General features: G+C 38.4%; 1 protein-coding gene across 12 annotated transcripts in view; it reads left to right on the top strand.

The window, feature by feature from the left end:
• Positions 1–26,421, top strand: part of OSBPL8 (oxysterol binding protein like 8) — a 93,044-nt gene that overhangs the window by 31,229 nt on the left and 35,394 nt on the right. For 4 of the 12 annotated variants that reach the window (XM_054057685.1, XM_054057673.1, XM_054057693.1 and 1 more), the window contains exons 2-4: positions 1,134–1,239; positions 6,395–6,428; positions 10,902–11,039. In XM_054057685.1, the coding sequence (XP_053913660.1) occupies positions 1,198–1,239; positions 6,395–6,428; positions 10,902–11,039 (214 nt within the window). In that variant the 5' untranslated portion in view covers positions 1,134–1,197. Of the gene's footprint in view, positions 1–1,133; positions 1,240–6,391; positions 6,429–10,901; positions 11,040–24,468; positions 24,682–26,421 lie in introns of those variants that run through there. The other 8 variants (XM_054057652.1, XM_054057643.1, XM_054057662.1 and 5 more) reach the window with 6 other exon arrangements.

Genomic DNA, 26,421 nt, shown 5'->3' with positions numbered 1-26,421 from the left:
CTAATTCTCTGACCAAGCACTTGCTCTGGCTGGAGGGAAGGGCAGTGTGAGCCTAACTTTGTGGAGGGTGAGACCACAGGGGTTTCTCCCTGTGGGGTGCTGGCTTTACTGTTTTGAATAGGCCAGCTTAGCACACTTGGGTCTACTTGTATCTTTTGCTGATGGGAGTCTTGAAGACAGAAGCAGACCAGTGAGCTCTAGATGGGCATCTCTGCAGGTATCCTGACCTGATCTGCTTCTCTCCTTTTATCTATGAAATGAATGAATGGTTAAGGCATGTTTTTTTCCACTGAGTTTTGCCTGTTTCCAGACCATTTTCTTGTCTCACCACTGACTTCAAATGTGTGAATGCTAAGGTTTCATAGAATCATAGAATGGTTTGGGTTGGAAGGGACCTTAAAGATCATCTAGTTCCAACCCCGCTGCTGCGGGCAGGGGCACCTTCCGCTAGACCAGGTTTCTCAAAGCCTCATCCAGCCTAGTCTTGAACACGTTCAGAGATAGGGTGTTCATGACTTCTCTGGACAACCTGTTCCAGTGCCTCACCAGGTTTATTGTAGTTTTCATTCTCTAGCAAAGAGAAGTAAATAGGAAATGTCTAGAGAAGGAGGTGTTGCCTTCTGGCTGTGTGTGGTGATGGCCGTCTGAGTGTCTGCTCTATCACAGGAGGGCGCTGGCTTGCACAAAAGCTTTGATTTCTGTCTCTTCTACAAAGCAAAACGTGGCTGTTTCTGGAGTGATGTTGGCAAACCCTAAACTCTCTCTGCTCTAGAATAGCTTTTACATAGCCAAACAGCTTATGTACTTATTCCTGTGGGGCAGGAGCAGTGTGCTGCTGGGGACTCTCGAACCAAGGGAAATACAGGATGAATCCTGTGAGTTTCTTCTGGTTAAAAGTAAAGAGTTGCCTCTCAGTAGCTTTTGGTTTGACAGTTTTATCTGAAGCCATTCTCTCCCTTCATTCCTGAAACGTTGATTTTTATGGGTAATGTTTGTGTTTTGCAAGGATCCATAATATACTCTGTTTTACAATAGGAGGCTATTTACCTTTTTAAAACAGAGGAGGGAGTGTGGCGCTCTAACGATTTTCAGCCATTAGAAGTGAGTTATTGTGTTTTTATTTCCCCATCCAGGATCTGCAGTAACACGATGGAAGAACTGTAATTGACAGAGAGACAGACAACACGCCCTTTCAGCATGGAGACCGTTCCGGTTGATGGGGAAGTTGATCGAAATTCAGTGAGTAACTTAAATGTGGCTTTATGTAATCATTTGAATGGGGAAAATACTTTTGTATGGAGTGAGGATTAAATGGCTTGAATCTGTTCTAGTTTAGTTTGAATTGATACTTTTTTGGGGAATGCATTTGGAATATCACGTAGTATCACTCATCGCTTGCTAGATACTCGTGGCAGGAGGGCTGGATGTCGAGAAACATTTGGTTCTTGGTTTTGATCCTTGGTGTCTCTGAGTTCCAAATGAAAAAGATGTTCCTCTCATTCTTACTAATTGGCATTTTACTAGTTAGTAACTATGAACAAAAGAATAATATATTTCTTGATGGAATCAGGAGCATAAAAGGCAGGAGGAGTGATAATTATATGTTGAGTAATTTAAGGTGTTAAGAGTTGATAATCTGTGCTGCTCATAAAATTTCTGAAGTATTGAAAATACCAGCTCCTTCCTAGGGTATTTTTCCTGTAACTGAATTGAAGCTCAAGTTTACCACTTCATTAATGACAAACTTTTTGTGATGGAGCTATTAATCTAATCAAGTGGTTTATTGCTGTTTTGAGTGATGAATTTGGAGACAAGCTATTTTACAGTGCATTAAGAAAATTCTTGGCTTATTTCTGTAATAAACTCATTCATTGATTTGTGGCAGGGCCAATGCATCTCTATCCCAGGCGTGACATAGTATGAGTATCATCTCTCAGCTGTGTGATAGGATATATAAAAATATATATATATTTAAATCTTGTCAGTTCAGTTGCTGTGCTCCTTGTTCCCAAAATAATAATTAAAAAAATCACCAGTTTACGAAAAGCTGGAAAATAACTTGAAAAGTGCTAGTTTTCTTTGTCACATGCTTTCACAATAGGATGGTTTTAATAAGGTATCTCGAAATGAGGCTCTATATGTTTTACTCTCTGCTTCATAAGAGTGCAAGAATAGATTTGCCTTTTATCTTGTGTGCTTAAACACCTGACGTGTCAGCTCCGAATAACTTTTTCTGACTGGTGATATACCTATTTTTTTAACATGGTATACATGTTGGCTATTTTAAGCATTTCTTACCAGCGTATCATTTAGTGGGGTAATTTTCTGTCTTGGTTGCAGTTACAATGTGAAGTTTTGTGTGTTGCACTACAGTGGTTAAAAACATTTTTGAAAGCTTATTTAGGCATCTAATATACTTTGAAAGCTTATCTAAGAGCCTAATAGTGAGCGGTAAAAAACCTCTGAAACTGACATGTTAAACAGAAAAAGCTCATATTTTAAGTGAGATTACACATAATAATTTTTAAGACCTTGAATGTATACAAATGAGTCACTTCCCAGAATTTAAAGCTTTTTGAAGGGTCTTGTTTGAGATTGCAGCTAAAGATCTGAAATACTGAGCAATTTGATTAATTTTTTTCTTAAGTTCCTTTTGTCTGATTTAAAACTCATGAAATAGGTGATTTGCAAGCATGCACGAAGAACATTGATCAACGTTTTGCTATCAGGGTTAGAGTCGTTTGGGGATTTTCTAGGAGGTACCTGAAAAAACTCTTTTTAGAAGTGTTAGGTTGCTAATGTGGTTTTGGTTGCATGTAAAAGAAAAATAGAGAAGGAGATCACAAAACTTCATATTGTGGGCTTTCCTTTCCAGAACTGGTCTAGGGAGAAAAGTCTTATATGAAATGCTTTTTCTGTCTAATAATTAGGTTTATATTCACTGTTTCTAACCACAAATTTTATGACAGCTTAGCAGAATTTTGGGGGTTTGGCACCTTTGAAGCAGGGCAAAATACCAGGCACTTTGGCTTCAGTTCTTGTTTGAGAAGAGTTTTTTTTGCTTTTTAATGAAATAGTAATTTAAAGAAACTTCACTGGCCCAGAATTCAGAACATTATTGGGAATGTTTAGCTGAAAGTATTCTTTTCCTAAATAATTTTTTTTTAGAAAACTTTCTAGTTGCTCCTCTAATTTTTACCAAAAGTGTTTCATAAATATATTTCCTTTGGTAAAACTTTCATAGTCAGTCCTTGCTATTTAAATGCATCAGCAGCCTTAAAAGTACTTTTTTTCCTTGAAGCATAGAATAGAGGTTCTTTTTACTGATTAGCTTTTCAAGCTGGGTTAGGGGTTCTGAATTTAAATGTCACATGGTTATTACACATATTAGTGACCACTTTCAGGAAAAGTTGATCTTCAGAAGGATAAAAATTCCTAATTTGGTTTTAAAAGGTGCATTTAAACTCTTAAGAATTTAGCTGTAGGTTTAGATTGTAAATCTAGTACCTATTTTTAACCAACTTATCCTTTGTAATGTCCTTCTAGCTTGACGTGTTATTGCTTTTACCCACATCTTCAACAGGAAAAGGATTTTGTTTAATAGGACAAGTTGGCAGATAAAATTTTAGGTTTAGGAACAGTTGTTACAAGCTTTATTTCTGAAAAGTGAATGTCTAAAAATAGTACTTTTCTGAAGCACAGAGCTGCTTTTGTATGAAAACAGAATTATGGCTGCTGTGTCATGGTGTATTTTATTGCTAATTTTATTCCTTAGTCTTAATCTAAAACTTCACTGGAAGGAGGGCCAGGTTTTGTATGTTTTGGTACTAATATTTTTAACCTAAATGTGCCTCGGCAGAAGCTGAATTAGTTGTGTAGTGTTGAGGACCTGCCTTCTCAAATGACTTGTTCTGTAATCAAAGGCATCAGTTAAATAAATGTGGAAATTTCTCTGAAAGTAAGTGTATGTATGTCTTAATTTTATATATTTAGAATAAAAACTGTGGGAGATGATGGGCAGGAATGCCCTGAGGACATTCTTTTCAGAGAAAACATTGAAGTAGTATAAATTTACTATTTTGTTCCCTTAGGGGTTTGAATCCTTGGTCTGCAGTAATATGAATTGCAGATTATAGAGGTGCAACAGGCTATTGTGACATGATGAGGTCTTCTTGTCTGGAGTAGTCTCATTTCAGTATCTTAACATCTTACATCAGTATTTAGAAAACTGTATTCTGCAGGTTTTAAGTAAATACACGGGCCCAAATAGTTCTAATGAAGAGAGCACGTTGACCAGCAACGGAGGCCGTTTGTAAACAGAATGTCTGTTGGAGAAGATCAGGGACAGAGTTAGACGGTCTTGTGTTTCAGCATCTGCCGTAGGAGCTGTTTGTACCAGTTCGTGGGATTAATCATGCAATGCTAAAATATTTACATAAAAAGCCCCTGCATCGTCTCGGGTGACAGGTTGTCTTGTGCTGCGGTGTCATGTTGTATCTTGGTCAAGGCTGCTTGAGAGGCAGGCGGGGAGAACGGAGACCTGCTGCCGTGCTTTTTCACTCTGTTTCTTCAATGCGTAAGTATTCACTGCGAGTGAACATGCTGTCTGAGTCTCAGAAGCCTCTGATCCTATATGCCTGTTAACAATTCATTTTTCCAGTTCTCTTCTCTTGCTTCCCAACTTTTAGTGTGAAATAAAGCAGGCTGGTGCTGAATAGTGATGTTCCCAGTCCTTTAGGCGGTTGCTGGATCTCTGTACAGTTACTGCAGGCCCTTTTATCTTGCTCTTTTATTATTAGTCGGCGTTCTCTTGAATCTAAAACCAGCACAGGGTAATACAGTTACACTCTGAATGTAAATTGTTTCCTAGTCTGCGGTATGTTACCTGTACAGTAAAAATAGACGCTTTACCTTGAAAACCACTGAATTCTTGAATGTGTTTCCTGTACTAGTACCTAAACCTGTCTGACAAGTTCATGGGCTCCCTTAGTGTTTCACTCTTTGACCTAAATTTAGTCTCTGACGGAGATAGAAGGTTGATTACTAAATACACATCTATTTCAGCTTCTCGCATTTAATCAAGTCATTTTCCAGAACGTGCAAAATTATGAAGGAAGGTTTCCCTCACATTTCCAATGATGTGCACTGCAATTGCTTCATTCTCATTGCAGTACCTTACATTTGCAAGTCGAGGTGTCAATTTAAAACCCCTTGGCAGCTCTAAGGAATGAAAATCTGTGTTTTGAGATCAGGAGTGCAAGACAAGACTCCTGCTTGCTAAGATTTTTCTTTTTCTTTTTTTTTTTTTTAATGTTTCCTGTTGTTTAGACCGGGTAACAGAGAGGCAAGATTGGATTGCTTTTTAAAGCAGGGCAAGGATTTCCTTTCTTTTATGGAGCAGGAAGGTTTTGTTTAGGATATGGAAGATAGACCATGTTTGGATTTATTTTATTTTGAAGGAGCAAATGTTCATGATGATCAGTACGCTTGCCTACTTCTCCTTTTCGGCTGTTTGTGGGTTTCAGAGGTAGTAAATCCTTTAAGACAAGGTAGAACTTACCTTACATCTGTACATGACTGAGCACAGTCAGATCTTAACCCCAGCTGTGGCTTTGGTTTGCAATGATTTTATAGAAGATTCCAGATAAAATACTAGAAAGAAGTACAGACTACTACTTCGTAATTACTCTGCTTTAGTGCCTGTATCTGATGCATTCCGTGGGACAGCAATGATTTTTTTTTTTGATACAACTTGATACTTTGCAAATACTTTGATATGAAATATCCCCCTAAATTTAAGACTGTGCTGCTTGTCCTGCATCCTGAGCAATTTGAAATGTTACCTGTGTTTGTAGGCGAATTGGATCTGTGGCTTCTAAGTTCTTGTTTGTGTGCAGAAGCAGTTATGCTTGGATCTGGTGTTGGTGGGTGTTACTGATGGCTTAGAAGTATTTGTCTTTCCAAACACCTGTCTGAAAGTGGAGCAGGTTTGGAAACAGATTTTGTTATTGGAGCTTTCTTCAGAGCTTTAGTCTTCTGAAAGCATTCCAGCTAAAAATGTTTTAAAAAATATTGTCATTTGAGCACTAAATATCTGACGGAGAGGTTCCACTCAGAATTAGAAATTTGGGTGGTTGCTGTTTACTAACCGTGTACCGTAGCTTCTCTGTAGGCATATTTGTTAGTTTTGTTGCTTCAACTTTTCTGAACTGCGAAGTCTTTCGAGGTCTTGCCTTTGGTTTTGATGTGCATGTTGTATTTTAGTTATGAACTAACACTATTTTCATTGTCCTTCTTCTTCCCTGCTGCTGCTGCTTTTGTGCACTTGCTTCTTCCTGGCCTGGACTTTTTTGTTTGCTGTTCTTCGTTCTTCAATTGTATGTGTACACAGCAGCATGGGGATAACAGAGACCCTCATGGACCATCAAGTAAGTGATTCCCCTCTCCTATAGTGTGTTTGCATTTGCATTCATAATAGTTAGTCTGTATCATTGAGCTAAATACTAGTTTTTCTTCTGTGTTTAATTGAGAAACTGAAGTACAATGAAAATTTACTGTTGGAAAAGTATTATACCTGGCATACTACTCATCTAAAAGTTTCCCTACATTAACCTTTTTCTTTTTTTCAGTGGGGAAAATTTAATCTTCACCTCTCCCAGTCATGGCTATCAAAAATTAAATCTTTTAAATTACTTACTTGGAAGAGAAAAAGAGGTATTTATCAGTTTGAAATGAAACTTTCAGATGATATTTTAGTATAGATAATAAAGCCATGGAAATAATCGTTCAGAAACTGTTTTATTTTTGAACTTGGCTATTTATAGTGCCGTATAGTTCACTGATTTCAATAAATTTACATCTTCAGAAATGAACAGGTGTATGTACTGTAATACTCAAATAAGGACTGGATCTGGTGTGGTGATAGGAAAAACTTGAGTGTGTGTACGTATGCGCAGGCAGCCCAAGACCTACTAGTGCCATTGGTTTATGGGTGTCAATATGTTCTGATGGTATGATTGGCAGAATAATTTTGCCTGTGATTAAGAGTTTACGTATGTGGGAAAGGAAAAGATGCAGACACAAATTCTTTCTTTTTGGTGAGAAATCTGTGCAGAAGCTATGGTCTTGGTTGATGTCACTTATTATAGATATTCAAAAATAATGCAGGGTTGATTTATAATAAATTTTTTACTGTATCTGATGTCCTTGTGTTATTTTCAGGAGTGTAGACACTTTCACTTGCTCATTATAGAAGCAGAACTGTGAAGCTGCCACTTCAGATTTTTTTTATATCTTTATCTGATGAAATAAATTTGGTGTAAAAACCCCAAGTTGTGTTTCGTCTGCTGCATGAATCTGACTGACAAACTATATATTTAATTTAATGGCAAATAAGAGGAAGTTAACAAAATGTTTTATCGGCTGTAATAGTTTTGTTGGTGTGGAAATATGCCCTCCAAAGAGTCGTGGGAAGACTTTGACACTTACTAAGTGGTGTTTCTTGTCAAAAATAACCCTCTGCTCATCTTCAAGGAAATAGATGATATAGTTTTAAACTCACTCAGGTAAAGGGGGGGAATCAACTGAGATCTTCTGTCTCTTGGATGGCTGCTCTGAAGCCTGAGTGAAAGTGTAAAAATGAATCACCACTTTGAGTGGAAGCAATGGTTAGCACTGCTAATTTGTCTTGTAGAACATGTTGAGCATATGCCTACCACATCTGTCTTTCAAGTTGTGGAGATGGTATGTGAAACCTAAGAAGAATTAGAATAATAGAATGCTTTGGATTGGAAGGAGTCTTTAAAGATCATCTAGTCCAACTCTGTTGTCATAGACAACTTCCACTAGATCAGGTTGCAAAGCGCTATCCAGCCTGCCTTAACACTTCCTGGAATGGGGCATTACAACTTCAGGCAGCCTGTTCCAGTGGCCCCTCCATACCGTCATCATAAAAAAAAAAAAAATTTTGTAGGTCTAATCTAAGTTTTAAAAAATGATTGCCCCTTGTTCTTTAACGACAGGCCTTGGTTAAAAGTCTTTCTCAATCTTTCTTGTAAGCCCTCTTTATGTATTGAAGGCTGCAGTAAGGTCTCCCTGTAGCCTTCTCAAATGACTTCAAAATTAGCTCCAAGACCATCAAACATTGTCACTAAACAGATGACTTTAGTATCTACTATACATTTTTATAGTGTTTCTAAACTCAATCCATCAGAACCTATAAACAGCAGTCAAGGAGCCTCTACAAGTTGCTGAATTATCTGTTAATACGTAATAATTAAATTACTCCCTTAAAAAAATCTGCTTCCCAGTGGTAGGTGTTCAATGGCATCTTGAAAACTCTTGAAATAACCTACATTTATTACTAGCATAAATAGTAACAACCCCCCCCTCCTCTCTTCTTTTCAAGTACTTTTTCCTTTTCTTTGTAATTTGTTTCATTCTTCATCTTCTAATGTTCCAGAGCTCCTGCCATGAGATGCTTAAGGCATATCTTTACAGAGCTGTTTAACTGCCCGAGGTCCTGCTAATTTAAAATTGTAATTACACAGACATCTGTAAAAATCAGGTCATTAGTCAGTCTTTTAGAGAAAAAAGATGGAAACTTCTTACTGATCTTATTCAGTACGCTCTGCTCAAAGCAGCAGGTGTGTTCTGCCTTTCTCTACCTTCCCCTTCACCCCAAAGCAAATGTCTGAGCGTCAGGATGGGGCGTTTTAGAGGAGAGAGACTTGTTTCTGGTAGCTGCTGCAGTGTGGATGACCATTTGTGTTCTTAACTGATTTATTTCCGTTTGTTTCTTGCTTTTATAATGCTTTGTATAAAAAGGAGATTTTAAAACTCCTCCTACTAATCATCCTTCAGTTTTATAGATTGAATTTCTCAGAGTCCCACTGGATTTAAGAAATTCATCTTGAATCGCCAGGCATGCAAAGTGCTTATCACAAGATATCCTGTGTTAGGTGATACATAAACTGTGTTTTGTAGGAAAGGAGCCTTTCTGACACAGCCAGCTGTCTCTGCAGGACCCAAATTGATTCTGCAGACTGACAAAGGAGTATGAATTTTAATAGTGAACTTGAGGCTTGTAGCTCTGTGGGTGTTACTGATTGAACATCTCTGAGTTCAGTTCATGCTTTGGTGAAACTTGTGTGCAGGGCTTGCTTAAGAAGCACTCCAAATTACTGGCAAGTACCATGTCTTGACAGCTCAAAAAGATTTCTGGATCTCCAAAGCTTGGGGAAAAAAAAAATAGCAAATGCTGCACATTGCCTTTTCAGAAATGTGCCTTATGCACCAGCCACTCCAGGGAGAGTTGTTAGTGTAATTTCTGCTGCAGAGCATGTTTCCCAACATGGGTGACAGCACGGCAGGCAGAGTGCCCACCCTTGGAGTGCCCACCCATATGCCTGAGAGCTGCCCACAGTGGGCTGCTGGCCAAGGGTACCTGCAGGAAGGGCTGTGAAGTCCCGTTCCTGTTCCTAGATGACCAGTGACTCTTTGAAAGCAACCTTCAACTAGCTAATGAAAAGTTGATGCCATTGCACTGCACCTTAAACATCTTTAAAACAAGTGGGTGTAGCTTGTTCCCCTCAAAGGGACTTGTTTTATGTAAGCCTGTGAAGCAGCTGCTTTCTAGCCTTCCTTTCATTTTTCAGTTCAGTTACTAAACCTTTTGTGGTGCAGTCCCTTCCGAAGACTTCAGCAATTCCCTCATTCCCTCTCATTTCCCCTGTCTTGGAGCTGCAGGATAATAAAATGCTGTTTGGTGGTCCTACAAGAAGAACAAAGCCTGTCACTGCTTTAAAGTCTTGGTTTCCTGGCACTGACAGACTTGAAATGAGCTCTTTGCCTCCTTTGTCCATTTCGTCACATATTTTTCCTGAACAGCAGTCTGCGTAGGATGTATTTTTTTTTCTAAAGCAGAGATTTAGGTGATTTATCTGATGTAGAAAAGTGGAACAGATGGATATCGTGGCATCCTTGCGTTCTTCGTAATGCTTTGTGTTTATGTTGGACTTTGCTGAAAAAATGTTTTCATTACTGTAATAATAGTGGAAATAAAGCTAAGAGGAGGGGCCTCTGTACTTTGCAGATTCCATCCCCAAAATAGAATATATTTCTTTAGTCTAGATCTTCTGCTGAACTTAACAGCTGCTTGAAGAGAGCTTGGCAACTCTTCAACGTGAGCCATGTCATAAGTTCCAGTCTTCCAGGCAGAGTCTTCTTTAATAAGCATCTTTTACTTTGTCCTCTGATAATTTTTGTCAGTGTATTTACTTCCACAGGACAGGTGTTCCTGAGTCAGTCGTTCTTCCACTATCAAAAAAAGGTACAGTTGTGTGCAGCTTAAGGAAATGTATAGACACCATGAATGACTGGCCCGATGGTCTCACAAATAGCTAGAAGACATCAAACAAGTCTTTTCAGCTTTCCCTTGATGGAATGGATGATCTTTACTAATAAGACTTGTTTCTTGTGATGTACGTGCTTATGTTCATCTTGGCTTTCTGGGATAGTGGCATAGGTTGTTCTGGGAAGCTGCTTCCTTGGTCAGTTGTATTGTGGCTGATTAAACCAAGAACTGTCACAAAAGTGGTAAAGAAGGCAGCATCTCAGAAGTTAAGTAACAGGTCAGTGCTGTATCTGCAGTCAGTAGCGGCTTTTCCTACCTCCTAGTTCTTGTTTTCATCTTCTGCTTGATGTCTTAGGCCAGTTTTAACAGCTCCTTTCTACCATCTCCTCCAAAGCAAATTTCTGGTTTGAAATCCTCGTTTTCTAGAATGAAAGATGTTGCAAGGCAGCGTTTGAGTACCAGTTTCATAAATAGCAGTGAAGTTGTTAATAGAAATGTAAGCACAAGCACATAATATCACTGAATGAGCATCTATTTTGTATTTCAGCAGTGGTAACAAACAGCGATGAGTCACAGCTTTTAACTCCAGGAAAAATGAGCCAGCGCCAAGGAAAAGAAGCCTATTTTACTCCAACCAAAGAGTTACTCCAACCATCTCTCAGCCCAGGAACTGCCCACAGCCATGGTAAGACAAAGCTTTTTTTTTTAACAAAGATTTTAAAGAGCTTAAATTCTGACATTAATTATCTATTCCAAATGTTGGCTCAAAACCACTCCTTTTCACAGAAAAGAGGTAAGGAAAAAAGCATATTGGAATACTGTGTGTAATTTTTGTATCCTTATCTGAAAAAGAAAAAAATGCATTATGTGGTGCCCTAGTTTATTAAAGCATGCTATGATTTGTGGGAGATCAGTCCCTGTGATGATAAATCATTATCCACATGTAATCCTGTACCTGATAGTCATATTAACATCTCAGGTATTTACGTTTTGTCTTATGACGGAAGTGTTATCATACAGCACCTAAGCTTGGAACCTGTGTGTAAAGGTCTTTTAACAATTACTTCTACTGAAAGGTCCCCTTTAGGAAAAGGGGGGAAAAAAGTCTCAGCACTACTTTTGCCAGCTTTCAAACCGTCCCTCTGCTTTGAAAACAAACTGCCAGTGGATCCATGTGAACAGACTAAATGTAAAGTGAAACTCTGCAGTAGACCCTGACATGTTGGTAGTCTGTTTAAAAAACAAAACCAGAAAACAAGCCTTAGTTGCTTCCTTGTGTTTGTTTTAATTTGAAACTGTTAGTGTTGTCCTATTGCCTAGGATATAATTAGATGTGTTTGTGGAGTCCTTAGTGAAAACTTAAGGGTTTTTTTTACTAGTATTCTCTCTCCTTTTACTCTCGGCAGCCATGCCAGTCATCTGTGCTTCCTTTAGTTCTTGCCATGAGTAGTGTTGATTTTTTTGGTATGAGCTTCTGTAATTCCCATAGTTTGCTTTGTCAAAGTAGGGATTTTTGCCTGTCAGAGTAATAGAAGCAGTTTCTCGGTTAACTTTGCATCATTTTCCTGTTTTCCTGTTTACTGTCATTCATATAAAAGGAAAAAACTTTGAAACCAAAGATAGCTGTTACCATGTTGAATTTTCTAGTCTTTTAGTGTATTTTAAGAATTATTATGGTAGTGCTACTCGCAGCTGGATCTGATATATTTTCTAAAAGCTGCTGTTATCTCTCTGGAACAGCACTTGATATTTTCTGCCTTGCGTTGTGCTTAGTCTGGAATGATTATGTGTAGAGTATACGTGTAACTTCTTTGTAATTTTTATTATGCTTAAAGACATTTTTGGTTATTCTTTCTGTGCACTGTGGTGTATCCGCTATATGACAAATGCTGTAGTTATGTATGTATATTTGAAGATTGTAGTAAAGTCTTCATTTTGATGTCACCATCCCCACCAGTTTATAAAGGCAAATTGTTGTGATTTCTTAAGGACTTTCACTCGTAGGGGGATGATTAAAATAGGCTTGAAAAGCACCAAGACTTGATTTGTACTACATCAAACTCTTGCAGATATTAAGTCTTCCGTTCTGATTTTTTTCCCCTCTGCTTATTTCAGGGCTTATATAAGTGATTTAAAGGTGGCTAAATGTATCTGTGCCTTTTTTTTAGCATCAGTCATCACTGACATAGTCTTCCAGGAGCGTAACTAGAAATGAAGCTGTAGTTTCATGAAACAAAGAATTTGGCTTGCAGTCATTTTCAGTAGTGAAAAAGTATGCTGGGCTTCAGCAACCTTTAATTGCCAACTTCTAGCCTGTCTGCAACTCAGGAGGTGTAGGGTTCATTTTTGTGGAGGTGGTTGACCCACATTTAGAAGTTGGGTGGTTATTCTGTGTTAATTATTCCTACAGGGAAATTACAGTGCTGTTGAAACTGTGAGCTTATTACATAAGGAAAAGCAGATGCTGTGCAAGCCTGAAAAATATGAAGTAGAACAGAGTGATGGAGTACTTGAGGCTGACTGTAACTGAAATGTAATTAGCAAAGGTCTGTACGATATACCTGTAGTATTGTATAATGAGAATATGCAGAAACATGAAAGATGTTTAGATATAGCATTTGAAGGCGCTTACTATCAAGTAAACTGAGATACTTTTAGTCACTGGCATCTGAGTGCATCCTTAGGAGATGGATACTGTAAAAAACAATTCAAAAGCATGCTGGGCACAGGATAAAATAAAAAATTGAAATAGAAAAAAGTATGGTACAGCCTACAAAGAACTGATTACCGATGGCATGTATATAAAGGGGGGAGATGTGACATGGAGACTTGATTTTTGCTGCAGGACAGTTGGATGTTGTTGGATGCTGTTTGGCCACCATTACCTAAGTTATGTTTCCTGCCGCCTGAGTAAAAGAGCTTATGTGGTAAAGCCAGTTTTGTATAGAGCTTGTGGTTAAAAATAAATGAGTTGGAATGAAACAAAACCTGTGAAAAGGCAGACTTCGGAGCAACCAGTGCTTTGGTGTTAGTGCGGAAATACCACCATATGTGCTATATTCTTTGGCCAGCCAGCAGCAGCCCAGGGAGAGGCATGCGCAGTGCCTGTCACTTGGAAGATCTACTGGAACCAGCTTAATTTGTGTCTTCTGCTTGTTTTTTTAAGTAAGATCCTAATTAGAAGTATTATGAATATGATTAAGAGTTGATAAGAACTTGAGTCTCAAAATGAGGAAGTGGAGGTAAATATTTGACATATTTGTGCCATTGGCTTTTGATTTGGAATCAAGGGTGAACTATGTAATGTGTCATTGTGAAGTTGTAAGCAATATGTATTTCATGACTTTAAGTGCTCCTATGTATAAATACTGGGTTTTAATTTATGTGAGCGTAGTTCTGAATTTCAGAAAGCTTCATTTTTCCTGTACTTGGTTTCTTGGTTTAAAATACAACTTCCTTGCCTGCTTCTTTCAGTCTTGTGAGATGGAACGTAATATCTCATCTGAGCCAGAGTTGGAGGTTGTCTTCTTGGAGTCCAGTGCAGATCTGGTTTATGAATGTAGAATACAGCTTGATTTGGCATCGTCTGGTGATTGTTAAGCAAAATTCCATTTGTTTTGTCATTGTTTTGCATAACGTTTGCAGGAAGAAGTTGCACCTTCTTATTTGACATAATGTTTTTAAGGTTCTTGAAGATATGCTGTCCTTTATTCTGAGGCCGAAGACTAGGTTATCTTCTAGGCTAAGACTGGCGTTTAAAACTGAGCAGGTCAGACATATCCATAGAAAGCTTCAGCAAGGTTGTTTGACAGAAATGTGTTTGAAAGGCTGATAGTGAAGATTATGCTTGTTCGTTACACTCCCTTAGTTTACATAGCCAGCTCAGAATTTTAGTTTTGAAGGCTAACTTATCTATATATACCATTGATCCTGAAATGGACTTGTAATTTTAAGTATTGTGAATTTAATTTATTTTTGCCTTGCCCATAATTAGTTAATTAGAGTATCAAAATAAACCAATCTTGATCCTAGCACTGCAATTGAAATTTATTCTATTAAATGAATTTATTGAGCCTCCAAATAATAGTAGCTTTAAGTTGTATAATAGCAAAATCCAAGTGCCATCTACTGCAAAAGCTGATAGCACAGATGTGCTGACGTTCAAGAGACATCAGAACAAACCTAAAACCAAGCATTTTGAATCCACAGTGTGCAAGAAAGGGTTTAATAAAGGCACAAAGTAGGCTAAACTCTACAGCCTTTCACGTTTTGTGTCGTACCATCATTTCTAGAAAGGCAATTGTGAAATGTGTTCACTTGATTCGTGTCAGTGTGGAGCAATGCCGGGGCCACAGGATGACATGTAATCTGTAGCCATTCTGTTTATTCTTGTATAACCGCAGGCTTAAGGGAAGCAGGATGGTATGCATATAATTCCTATTTTGGGCAAAAAGGGTCTGCTGTGTTTTTCTGTTGAACCTGTTTGTATTGCAAAAAATGACTGTTACTGCGCAAGGGTAGTAAGGGACTTAATCATTATCTAGAAGATCTCTCTATCACCGGGGAAGTTTCTAGAAGAACTACTAGAACAACTACTACTGGTTGCCTGCGCAACCGAGGGGTGGAGAGTTTGTGGAGGAAACACGCCCATTATGAATATGTAACTAAAGCTAAGCTATAAAAGAAGATGCCTTGTTTTGCACGGGGTACGTCTTGGTTGATCATAGACTCCTGGCGCACCCAGCGCTGTTTGCTTGCCTCTACTTATTTAATAAATTGTGGACTTTGATTGGAATCCTGCTTAAGTCTAAATTATTTATCACACAGTGATACAGCTTTTTTTTGAGAGCTCTAAGCTGTACTACATAAAGGAAAGTTTTCAAATTACGGAATTTCTCAGGGTCGTAGCTCAGGAACTCCTTGTGAAAGTGGCCTTGAACAGCTTCATATTGCGTTGAAAATTTTCACAAATTTTCCTCTTTTCATTGTACATGTTTAAAAAAGCAGTTTCTTGACTCAGCAGCTCACTGAAATAGATGACTTTGCTTCTCAAATCAGGGTGGGAAATGAGCAAACAGTGGTAAAGAACTGGCAAGAATTTGCAAGATCAAACTTTCTGAAGGAAATCTGTATTTTTTTCCCCGGCATGCAGTCTCTAATTCTAACTTCTGAAGCCTCTAATGGTCCTTTCATAACATCTGCCAAGTTAGTTCTGTCTCTGACTTGTCAGTGCTATATATTGCATGTGATGTTGCCTTGTGGTATGTTTTATGTTCTGTTGTTTTCCTTCTGCCTTACCTGCTAGGCAATGAGACCTTCCCACTTCTCCATGCCTTGACCATACTAAATGATCATATGGTATTTTTTCCTAAATATTTTATTATTTAGAATTGTCAGACTTGGAATTGGATCTAAATAATTCAGTACCCATTCGATGGAGACTTTAATGGGTTTGGGGAGTTAGCTTTTGCTGTAAAGCTTTGCGTATGTTTGTGGGATGGTGTGTTTCTAGGCTCTAGTGAGCTAGTGTGGCCTTGCCAACTTACCAGTTTTTGTAGATGTTAGGACTGCAAAAAACCTCTTTCAGTTCGAGCAGCTGACACGTAGATTGAAGAATGTTAATTTAGCTCATTTTCTCTGTTTGCATTCTATGGTTGAAAATGTTATTAACCATTAATGGGCAAACTACTAGACTTTTATCAAGCTTATTTTTGTTTTTTTTTATTTTTTTTTTAACCTAATTGTGACCAAAATGAATCATGGACAAAACTATTTTATTACAGTTAAAAAATGAGCAGGAAAAATATCGAATCCAAGACTGTGTTTTCAAAAGCTGTAGAGCAGAACTCTGCTTTCTCTGATGTAAGCTGTTTATGTTGTTACACAAATTATCCCTGGTAAATTGGATTCTTGTAAATCTCGTTAACTCAGACTTACATTGGGATACCTCTCTATTAGTTTGATAACGTAGATTAATGTAGAAAAGGTGATCACTTAAAATTTATTAAAAAAATCAGATGTCTCCTAAGAGATTTTTAATATTTCCTAACTTATAAATATGCTGTTAAAAGATATTTCAAACTTTGAATGAAAACAGCATTGATGCTTAAGTAATAATAAGATATACCTGTGGTAAAGAGAAAAATGTAGCTAAGATAGAAATATTAAAAAATCTGTAAGTGCGTGTTTAAAAATTTCTGACTTATTTTACTTATTTTTCAAAGGCTGTCCCTTGCCTTTGAGTGTATGTTATGAAGTATACATGGTGAAATGCTTTTATAGTTTTTCATTTGCTAGAAATTTACACGTGTGTTTATTTACTCAGGAGATAATATCTCAGTTTTTAAGAGTGTGAGGAGGTGAAAATCCAGATGAAGAAAAATGCAAAATTCACAATATTCACTATAGAAAAGGTTTTCCATGTTAAGTTTTTGTGGCTTCGAATGAGGACTTTATTTGCAGGTTGCTCTAATGGAAGCATGATCCATTCTTAAAAAGGAGCAAAGAGCAGCAGTGCTTATGTTGGCAGTATTTTTTTTGGTACTTTACGGGCTGGCAACTTGGTAAATAGCACATTAAGATTTTGGAGCTCTTGTTTCTGTATTTCATGTAGAGAACAGTGACCTGTGCTGACAAACTTCCTGGCTCCTGAATTTTCCTGTGTCAGCTCTCAATTTTTTTTCTGTCTTTAGCCACGGCATTGATGAGATGCAGGTGGGCACTATCTGGGAAAATGTGAGCACTATCTGGGAAAAGTGTGCTAGCATGGTAAAGATTAAGGAGGAGATATTTTACGATTACATAAACGTTTGAGCTAAACTAATAGCATCTTGCTGTTGTCTGTTCTGTTTTGCTTTAAGTCAGCTGGTCAAGTATAAGTAAGCAGTGAAAGTGTGCGCCCAGCAGAAGCTTGAGATAAGAAACAGGATCTGCCCCTCCTTTCCAGCAGGGTAGTAGTAGCTGTTAATTCAATTTGCAATATGGTGAAAATGTGATCTGAGTTACACAACAGAGAAACAGAGCTAGCTTAGATGCGTGGAGGTGGATTGACAGTGGAAGCAGAATTATAGGTCTGCCAATAATGACGATGATCACGATGAATAGAAAGCAGGAGGGGAAGCTGTTTTTGGTGGAGAGTAAGGACATTTTTGGTTGTGCTGAGCTTGTACAAAAGACTGTTTGTGCAGAGTAGATGTCTAAAGGACAGGCTATGATTTTAATCTGTAGGATGCTGCATTTGGGGAGAAAATACCGATTTAACTATCTTTGTGTGCGAGAGAAGGTGGGGAGTGAAAGATGGATGTTTTCAGGCACTAGGTCCTAAAGAACACTTCTTAACTGCTGAGATGCCTCCAGTGTGCTGGGATGATAACGGCCAAGAACATGCAAGACTTGGACATTGTTATCTACCTGAGGCAGCTAACAAGTAAAGGTTGTTTGTTGTAGACCCGTTCAACTTGGCATCCTTTAAAAAAGCATTTGTTTCAAGTATTTGGCACAGTGGACAGCAATGGCAACATATTTTGTCTGAGCGGTAAGGAATATATGGAGCTCCTGGCTTCTCATCCGTGTCCTGGCTTTCTGGTGGTCAGTATGCAAGGAGCTCTGGAGATGTAGCACATATCTTTTGGCAGCTGTTAGGAGAAAGAGGGATTACTGTGGGCAAGTGGGAGGAAAGATACAGCCCCATGTCAGTGAGTTTGAAGCCTTTTCCAAGTATTAGCAACTCTTCCTGAGATGAACACTTGGCTTCGGTGCTTTGGCCAGGTTTCTGCTGGGAGGTTGTGAAAGCCTGTTGGTTCATGTGGGTGCATGGGACTGAAGCCACATTGGAGCCGGAGAGAGAAATTCTGCATGCCTGTGGGTATAGCAGATGCTGTAATTGCACTGGTAAAGCAGTGATTGCTGTTTAAATGCCAGCTCTCGCTTTTCTTTCAGATAATACTTTCAGTGTGTTAATATTTCTTTTTGATAATGGTATTTTGTTTGCAGATGGTAAAATCTTGCCAATCTGAGTCCAAATCAAGCTGTTTCCTGGGTAGCCGGGTGACATCTAACCTTTGATAACGATTTCTGTTTCTCTTCTCGAGTTTCCTGTGACTTGACTCTCTACACCTAGACAGACTTAGTAATGAAAGTAACTTCATGCAATCTCCTGTTTCCATCTGCTATATCTGTCCTTTGAACAGAGAAACTGAGGAACCACAAAATAATTTATTATCTTGACAAAGTGAGAACAACTTATTACTCAGCATGTCATGCTTTTTTACTTCGCTTTGTCTTCCCATAAGTTTGTCTCACTATCTCAGCACTAGGGAGGAAACTGCTAGAGGGCTTGCTGAGGCTCTCCAACAAGCTTATTTTTTAACACTTCCATCCACATTAACAGTAAATATGAAGTCGGGGGCCTTCTCTGTACAGCAAGCTCATCTTATGTCTTACGGAATTGTTAACACTCGTGCTTTCTACTGCTGCGTGACAAATGTGTCTAAAACTGTCTTGGAGAGTCTTGATCCTCTCTTGCTGTTTTCTTGAGAGATGTTTTAATTTGTCTTGCCTTGTCTTTTGATACCGAGGAAGTATTTTGGAGTCAACAATGTAGAGGATCCACACGAACTGTTTGTTCTCGTGGTAGTTCTGGATTAGTATCTGTTGTACTGCTGCAGGGAGCTGACACAAGTGACATGGGTGGTTACATCTCAGGTTTACAACGGAGTGTACCTCTTGGAGGTGAAGTCCTGGTTTGGCAGCATTGCATGACTTATTTGGAATAGGTTTAGTGATGCTTGTCTGAAATGGGATGCAAGTGAGGTTCCTAGTCAGTTTGACCACTGAATAAGCTGGTTTTAGCTTATGTTACCAGACTGAATTTCTTGTGAAATGTTTTAAGTTCTGCTGTGTGTGGTTCATCTCCTGAATCTATTATCTTGACCTCCTGCTGCCTTACTCTGTAATGCATAATGCATACTCTGGCACATTCCTCTCTGCAAGTCATTGTGTGTTTATTAAAACTTGCCTTTTCTGAAATGCTGCTCCACCCAGTATTTGTGGCTTGAGTAAATTGCCTGTATGCGTTTCTGCGTGTGTTACGGCTTTATGAAAGCGTTGTGCTCAGTTTGAAAGGCACAGCCGGGCTGACTACTGTGAAACTTCCCAAGCAATTTCTCTTTCTCCGTGGCAGTCTCTACAACGCTGGCCTACGTGCAACTGAGCTGTGACCGTGAGACTTTCATAAGGGCTGGGATGTTGGGACCTGAACAGTGAGTGAGCCTATTTACTCTGGGTGGGAGAAGCTGTTAGCAAGCGACGAGTTGCAGCCACGTACAGTTGCCAGCAGGGCACTGGGAACCTTGGTACTCATTCATAATCTCTCTCAGGCGTGCCTCTGGAATTACTCCTCAGCTAAACTGCACTCCACTTGGAAATACTAGAGAACAGGAGAATATTTGGTGAAAGACACTTGCGGCTCTAAACTACCACCATAACTTCTGGCATCCTGGCTCAAATGTCTTTTTTCTGAATCAAATATTGGTATTTGAAGGCAAGTATATCTTTAATATACTTTCTGGAGGAAAACACTTTCACCTAAAGTCCATGTGAAAACTCAGGTCTTGGATAAAACTCATCTATGCATATGATAGTCTAACAGTTTCTTTTTTCTGTTTTATGCATACTGCAATGAGTGTGTGCACACTACATGTACAGAATTCTTTGTGACCTTTTCTTTTGTCCGACCGGGGGGAGAATTGTACTGGAAAACCTGGTGTTGTGAAGGTGTCAGGGCAAATTATTGTCAGACTTGAAGTGGGAGTTTAAAAAGCTTCTGTCTTCTCTGTTTCACCATCAGTTTTCCTTCCTGATGCTTCTCTCTTTAGCTTTTTCTCGTTTTAAGAAGATTTTAGGATTTGCTTGTATGCCTCAAAAGGGAAAAGGAAATTTTTTTACTTTGCATCACTCTTAGTTGTATTATTGCATCAGTATCAGTTTTGTATAATGTGTTCATTATTTTAAACTTCTAAAATCTGCATTAAAAGAATTTATTTAAAATACTATATTATAGAATATATTAAATTTAAAAATAATAAAAATATCAAATAATTATTTAATGTAAATTGACATGTATTTAAATAAATAAATATGTCTAAGATTCCTCCATTGGATTGTTCATAATATATTTGATTTCAGTTCCATTTCCATGCTTGGAATTCATACCTCTATAACTCAGAGAGGTGAGCTTATCAAAAAAATACTTTTTTTTGATAAGCTGATATTTTTTCCAGCTGTAAATATTTTTCAATTGGAGAAGTGTTTTAAAACTGAACCCAGGCTTTGTCACAGGTGTTCATGTGCTGATGGAGTGGCACCTGTCTTCTATTTGCCTTTGTTTTGTATACTGAGATTGAAGTTTTGCCTCAGGTGATATCATGGTAGAATGTTTTAAGCATGGGTCTATGGTTTTTTTCAGCCAGCATTTTCTACTGAGGCAGTCTGACTGAGTAGCTGATATGAGAAGTGCATTCTGTCCTTTAGAAAAACGTATGCAATGGAGAAGTTTTCCTCCTCTAAAGAGAAAGTCAATAGATTGAGAATGGATTCCTTGACTCCCACCCTCCCCGAGGTAGATGAACTAAATATTTCAGTCATGGCTTTTTTTGTCTTCCTACTGATTTAGGTATTATCTAAAACAGAAACTGGGAGATTTTTTTCTCCCTTTCCGTGGCATATTTAGTCTAGTGCCTGCTTTCAAGAAGTATTTAGTTTTGTTATAAGGAATCTTATTTTTTAACGTACAGATACTGTTACATACCTGATGTGTTAGGCTGGAGCGCAGATACTTTTCTGCAGGCTGTTCAGCTATGACTTCTGCAGTTGGACTTGCCTGTAGTTCATTTTGTGAGTGTTTTGAAACTGTGTAAACTTCCAAGCTGTGTATGTTAGTGAATTTTCTAAGTATATCAGTTATTAAGGCACTGGGAACTACTATCAAAAGGATAGAAAGCTTTCTGGGACATTAGTCTGAGATCACCTGATGAATGATGCTAATTGTGATTTTATCAGTAGATTGACCTATTCTGTCTGGATTTATTTTTAGGGAGGGGAGAAAAGGAAAAATAATTTTTTAATTTTTTTTGTGTGTCTAATGTGTATGGCTAACGAAGTTTACCATTCCCTTGTCACGTACCAAATGTGCACATAAAAGCACTTCCAACTACTTCAAAGTACATTCGTGTCCTTTCAGAAATCAAATTTATTGCAAGGAATTAAAAGGAGGTTTGAGAGCTTCAAGCGTATGGAGAGCAGGAAACCCTTTTCCCATTGCAGGCTGATGCTCAAGAGTCATAATAAACTTCAACCTGGAGTCACATCATGGAGAAGAACACTCATTTTTATTAAATGTTACAGATTCCTTTTGATCTAAACCTTTCATTTGTGTGTCAGCTCTCTCTCCAGCAATGTATACTGCTTTGAAGTAGTTGAAGCAATTGCGGAAGTGTATGCAGGTATTAGTAGCCAAAATAAATCCACAGTGTTGAAAAGTTGGGGAACTAGTGGATTTTTACAGCCAAATCATGTAATTAATTGTTTTGCCACTACAGGATTAAATTATATATGAGGATGATTTGTTGGAGGGGGAGGGAGATAAAGGAGGATGCTCAAATTAGATTTATTTTTTAGGTTTTTTTTTATTTTCCCCTTCCTTTGTGGTGGTGAGACAGTGGTATTTTAGCAAAAGGCACAGAGTCTGCCTCTCTTTTATATCTATTGAGTTAAAGCAGAAGGGACTTTGTCAGAATTCCCAGATAACAACTGCCTTGGTTGGGAGATGGCTTCAGGGAGGAGAAATGTATCATTACTCACACTGAAATTCGTGATTTCATCCATGCAAGATTTCAGTTTCACTTCTAAATGGAAAAAAGGGCATAGGAAGGTAAAAGAGGTTTTTAATCTGTTCTCATTCACAGTTTGGCTACATGAACTGTGTCAAGGGATCAGAGGGGGCACGGAGAGAAATAAGGGGAAAACCTTTAGGATTACAGTGTTTCCTCAAACCTCTGCATACATAGCCACTTTTTAGTAACCTGAACATGAGGTGATAGAGAAGTCTACACCCTGCGGTGCTGGTGGCTGATGGAGCCTCCCCTTAGTCTGTGCAACTCTGCTGTTCCGGTACAAGACATGGAAGTGTCCTGATACCAGTGTCAGCAGGGTGTTCCCGGGCAGGGTCAGAGCCCTGACTCTGAAAGACGAGATAACAGACCCATTAACTGGGCAAGATAGGTCTGTAATGAGAGGATACAATTCCTTCAGCGCGTAAGGGGAGTTTTGCTACTCCAGCTTTCAAAAAAAAAAAAGAAAAAAAAAGAAAAAAAAGTGTTGTTCTCCTTCCTGGCATTTCCTTCTGGCCCCACCGTTCCACTCCTTTAGTTTTTCAGCTGCTCTTTGTCTTCCTTCTGGAATGTCTGGACAAAGACGGCTTCAGCTGAGACAAGTATGCAAGACACAATAAGGAATATATGGAGACAGGCCTGGATACATGACGTGCTTATCCAATTTCTTCCCCTTCCTGTGCCCAAGTGAAGAGAGTTTTTTATTTCTTGTGCAAAAGAAGGGAAGGTTACATATCGACGTATAATAGTTTTTATTTATGCCTCGTATTTGGTTTTTTTCAGTTACATCTTTTTTTTTCCTTGGCATGTATTGAGGCATTAGTGTGTTAAGAGACATGAAGAAATTCTAGTGATTCATAGGATCCTGTGTTTCATAATCAGAAAAAATACTTTCAGTGTTTTCCGTGTCTTAGTGTGTGTATCTATAGTTACTAATGTACATACACTCTGCACATTTAAAACCTTTCACAGACTTCAGTGTACTATATTATCCTCGAGACAATGTGAAATGAAATTACTGAGCTGCAAATAGTAAGTATACTCCTTTGCATAAGCAACTGCAGTAAACAGTATTATTTGAGGATTAATCGAACTCACAGTACCATTGATCTAATTCGTGGGATGTATGTCTATTTGTGGCGAAGATGACCTCTAGCATGGAGTAGGAGAGAATGCAAGTTCTTAGTTTCAAGCCAATTCTTAGTGTCTTATTTTTCTTCTTTTCAGCAAATGGAGTAAGTTTCAAAATGTATTTTGAGTAAGGTGTGGTGGGGGAAAATGTGGTCAGCAAGAAAGAACCAGATGGAAAGGAAATTCCACATATGGAAGAGGGTGGCCGTGCATGCCAGAGCAAAGAAGCAGTCAATCTAATGAGCAGTAGATGAAGGGGGTTAAGCTGTGCTTATTTGACTTTATCCTTGTAGCTATGAGGAAGAGCAGTTTGGATCATCTGATTTTAGTCTTGAAGCACCATTTACCAGAACTTCTGTGTGTTTAAAATTTCAGTTGGTTCATTTAAGTGTTTTATTCATAACGTAAAATATTTGGGGCATTAATAATAAAAAACCCCTTTCTTGTGGAGCTTCTTTTGTGCACGTTTTCCAGGAGTCAGGCAAGTTTGTATATATAAAACATACAGAGTCTTAGAGGAGAGAAAGCTATTACCTTGCCTTTTAAATAAAAATAAGAAACGAAGATGCAGAAACCATAGAAATTCGTTGGTGAAAACTGACTAGGTAAGTGCCTGAACAGGAAATTTTAGCATGACTGCATAATGCAAAATATCATCTCTCTTGTCAGGTTCCAGTAGTTTACCACAGTATCAAATAGGGAGGCCACACAGCTCATGAGTTGTGCTTTGTGCAACATAAATTTTGGACTTGAAAGACTAACAGGAAAAAGAATTGATTTAGTGAATCCTTAAAATGTAACCATAATCACCATTTTTTTGTGGGCTTAGAGAGCAGAGATAAGTAGGACCAAAACTGAGGTGTTAAAAATGGGATGTGGTGTATTTGTGGGAAACAAGAGCTGAAGAAAAGCCATTCTGCTTTAAGCATCCTAATGGGTTTGATGAGAGGAGTATAGTGTTGCTTGGCTCGCTGCTGATTTGGCAGCTTCTGTCACTTCACTGCATTTTTCATGTGTGCCCTTCGTTTGTTTCTTTTTTTTTTTCCTTTTGTATCTTACTCATCAGAATGTGAGGTAAAGGCTGTTACTGCGACACTCTTGTTCCAACCAGCTAATGCTAACCAGCTTTCACAGAGAACATAATCCTTACACAAACACCTTAACTCATGAAGGAAGAGGGTCCAGTGCGACGTAGGTTTTCTTCATGTGCTGGGATTTCATCTGTGTTTTCTCCAAGAGCTGATGGCCGAAAGCTTGTCCGGAATGCTTCATTTGGAGGATATAACGAACTCTCTCCTGCTTTGCCAGGTTTGTTTCGGTCTTGCATTTCTTAAAATATATGGAAGAGACTTTAGTTTCACCCTCGGATTTTTCAGCTTGAATGAAAGTAATGCATTGAGATATTGGTAAAAAACACAAAGAATATGGCTTGTATGCATTCAGATAACAGCCCCTTGTAATGGCAGGATTTCCAGGTAGGCAAGTAAGTAAGTTATGTCACAGGCATTCGTTTATTTGGTACTGATTGGAATATTTATTTCAGTTGTTTGGGCGTTTTATGACTCAAGTCCTGTGATACAGTTTATAAACAGCTTCCTCCGCTCTCTGTGCACACAGTGGCCTTGCTTTAAAATAGTAAGGTACAGCAGAAGGTTTTAATTTAGCTGTAACTGCTGAAGAATCTGCATGCTTGTCATCGGTGGTTTGACATAAAATGACAGGATAGAATGAGTTGGGCTAAAAGCATAGCCTTCCTAAACTCTGCAGTGCGAGATTTTTAAGACATTTAACACCAGAAAGGGCTCAAATCTCCTTTTGCTCAGATTTGTTGTTTCCTAAAAAATCAGTGATGGAATATCGTAATTAATTTCTAGAGTTTCATTGTCCATAATATGTGCTTCTGTTATGTGTACCTGAATTTCAGCAGTTTACTTCAGGAAACTTTGATGCTTGAAAATGTATTCCAAGGTCACCCTTCCTGAAAGGGGACATTGTAGAAATTGTGCATTCTTACCAGAATTACTCTGTGTGTGTGTGATTTGTCTCGTGCATGCGCACTCAGATGCCAGAGTGCTGGGGAGATGGGGGAAGAATGAAATAGTTTTCCCTTTTTATTGTATGCACTCTGCAGAACGACTCATTGAGTTTGTAAGCCCTGGCTCTCAAGCGATGGAAAAGAGTTGGGATTCAAAGCATAGGGGAGATAACGGGCTGGCGATTAGGGAGCTCTGCATTGCTGGTCAGTGCTGGCTTGCAGAATCCCTGGAGCAGTGTGTTCAGCCGCAGACAGGTGGGGGCAGTTTCTTTGGACTCTGTATTCTATTAAACCACCTGTTTTACCCCATAATGTTTCCTTTCCCTCTGCTACAGGAAATTATTAGCATTCTACCAAGAATCTATACACTGAGTTTTATTTGAGCTGCTCAGGAAATAAAGATCTCAAAGCTTGAAAGCATGGAGTTGGCAGCTGGGCAGATCCTCCCCACTTCTAAAATAAATGCATATAGTCTGGTAATTACTGAAACAAAAATGGATTCATTGTCTATTTCCTTCCTTCCTAAGTGGGATTCTACATTAAAGCTGATAGTTGTTTGTAAATGGACAATGAATGACTTTCTAAAATGCAAATGGAGAACAGTTTTTAATGAAAAAAATCAAGCGTAATCATATTACTAAAAATTATTTCTCTTTTGGAATCCTCCATACATCTGAAGAACTTAAACAATATTAATACACTGAAAGGTATACTCTTTTTGGTTTGGTTTAAGCAGGGACTAGTTATTGCCTAAGAGATACGTATAGTTACAGCGAGGACATTCTGTGTTTATTATTGTTTATTTTATATTGTGTTTGTAAATGAAAGCATGACTGTGAGAAAATACACAAAAGGACTTCGCATGCTTTTCTAACTATTTCAGGTTCAAAATCGATTGAGGGATCTGATTTAGTTAATATGGGATTGTATTCTTAAAACTGGTTGTCAGCAAGCTTTTGAAAATTGGTCGGTTACAAAGACTGTTATCTCCCATTTTCAACTCTCTTAGAAGA

The sequence above is a fragment of the Cuculus canorus genome, chromosome 1 (genome assembly GCF_017976375.1).
Source record: "Cuculus canorus isolate bCucCan1 chromosome 1, bCucCan1.pri, whole genome shotgun sequence".
In the NCBI taxonomy this organism is placed as follows: domain Eukaryota; kingdom Metazoa; phylum Chordata; class Aves; order Cuculiformes; family Cuculidae; genus Cuculus; species Cuculus canorus.
The sequence above is the reverse complement of the archived record's forward strand: the minus strand, read 5'-3'. Positions and strand labels throughout refer to the sequence as shown.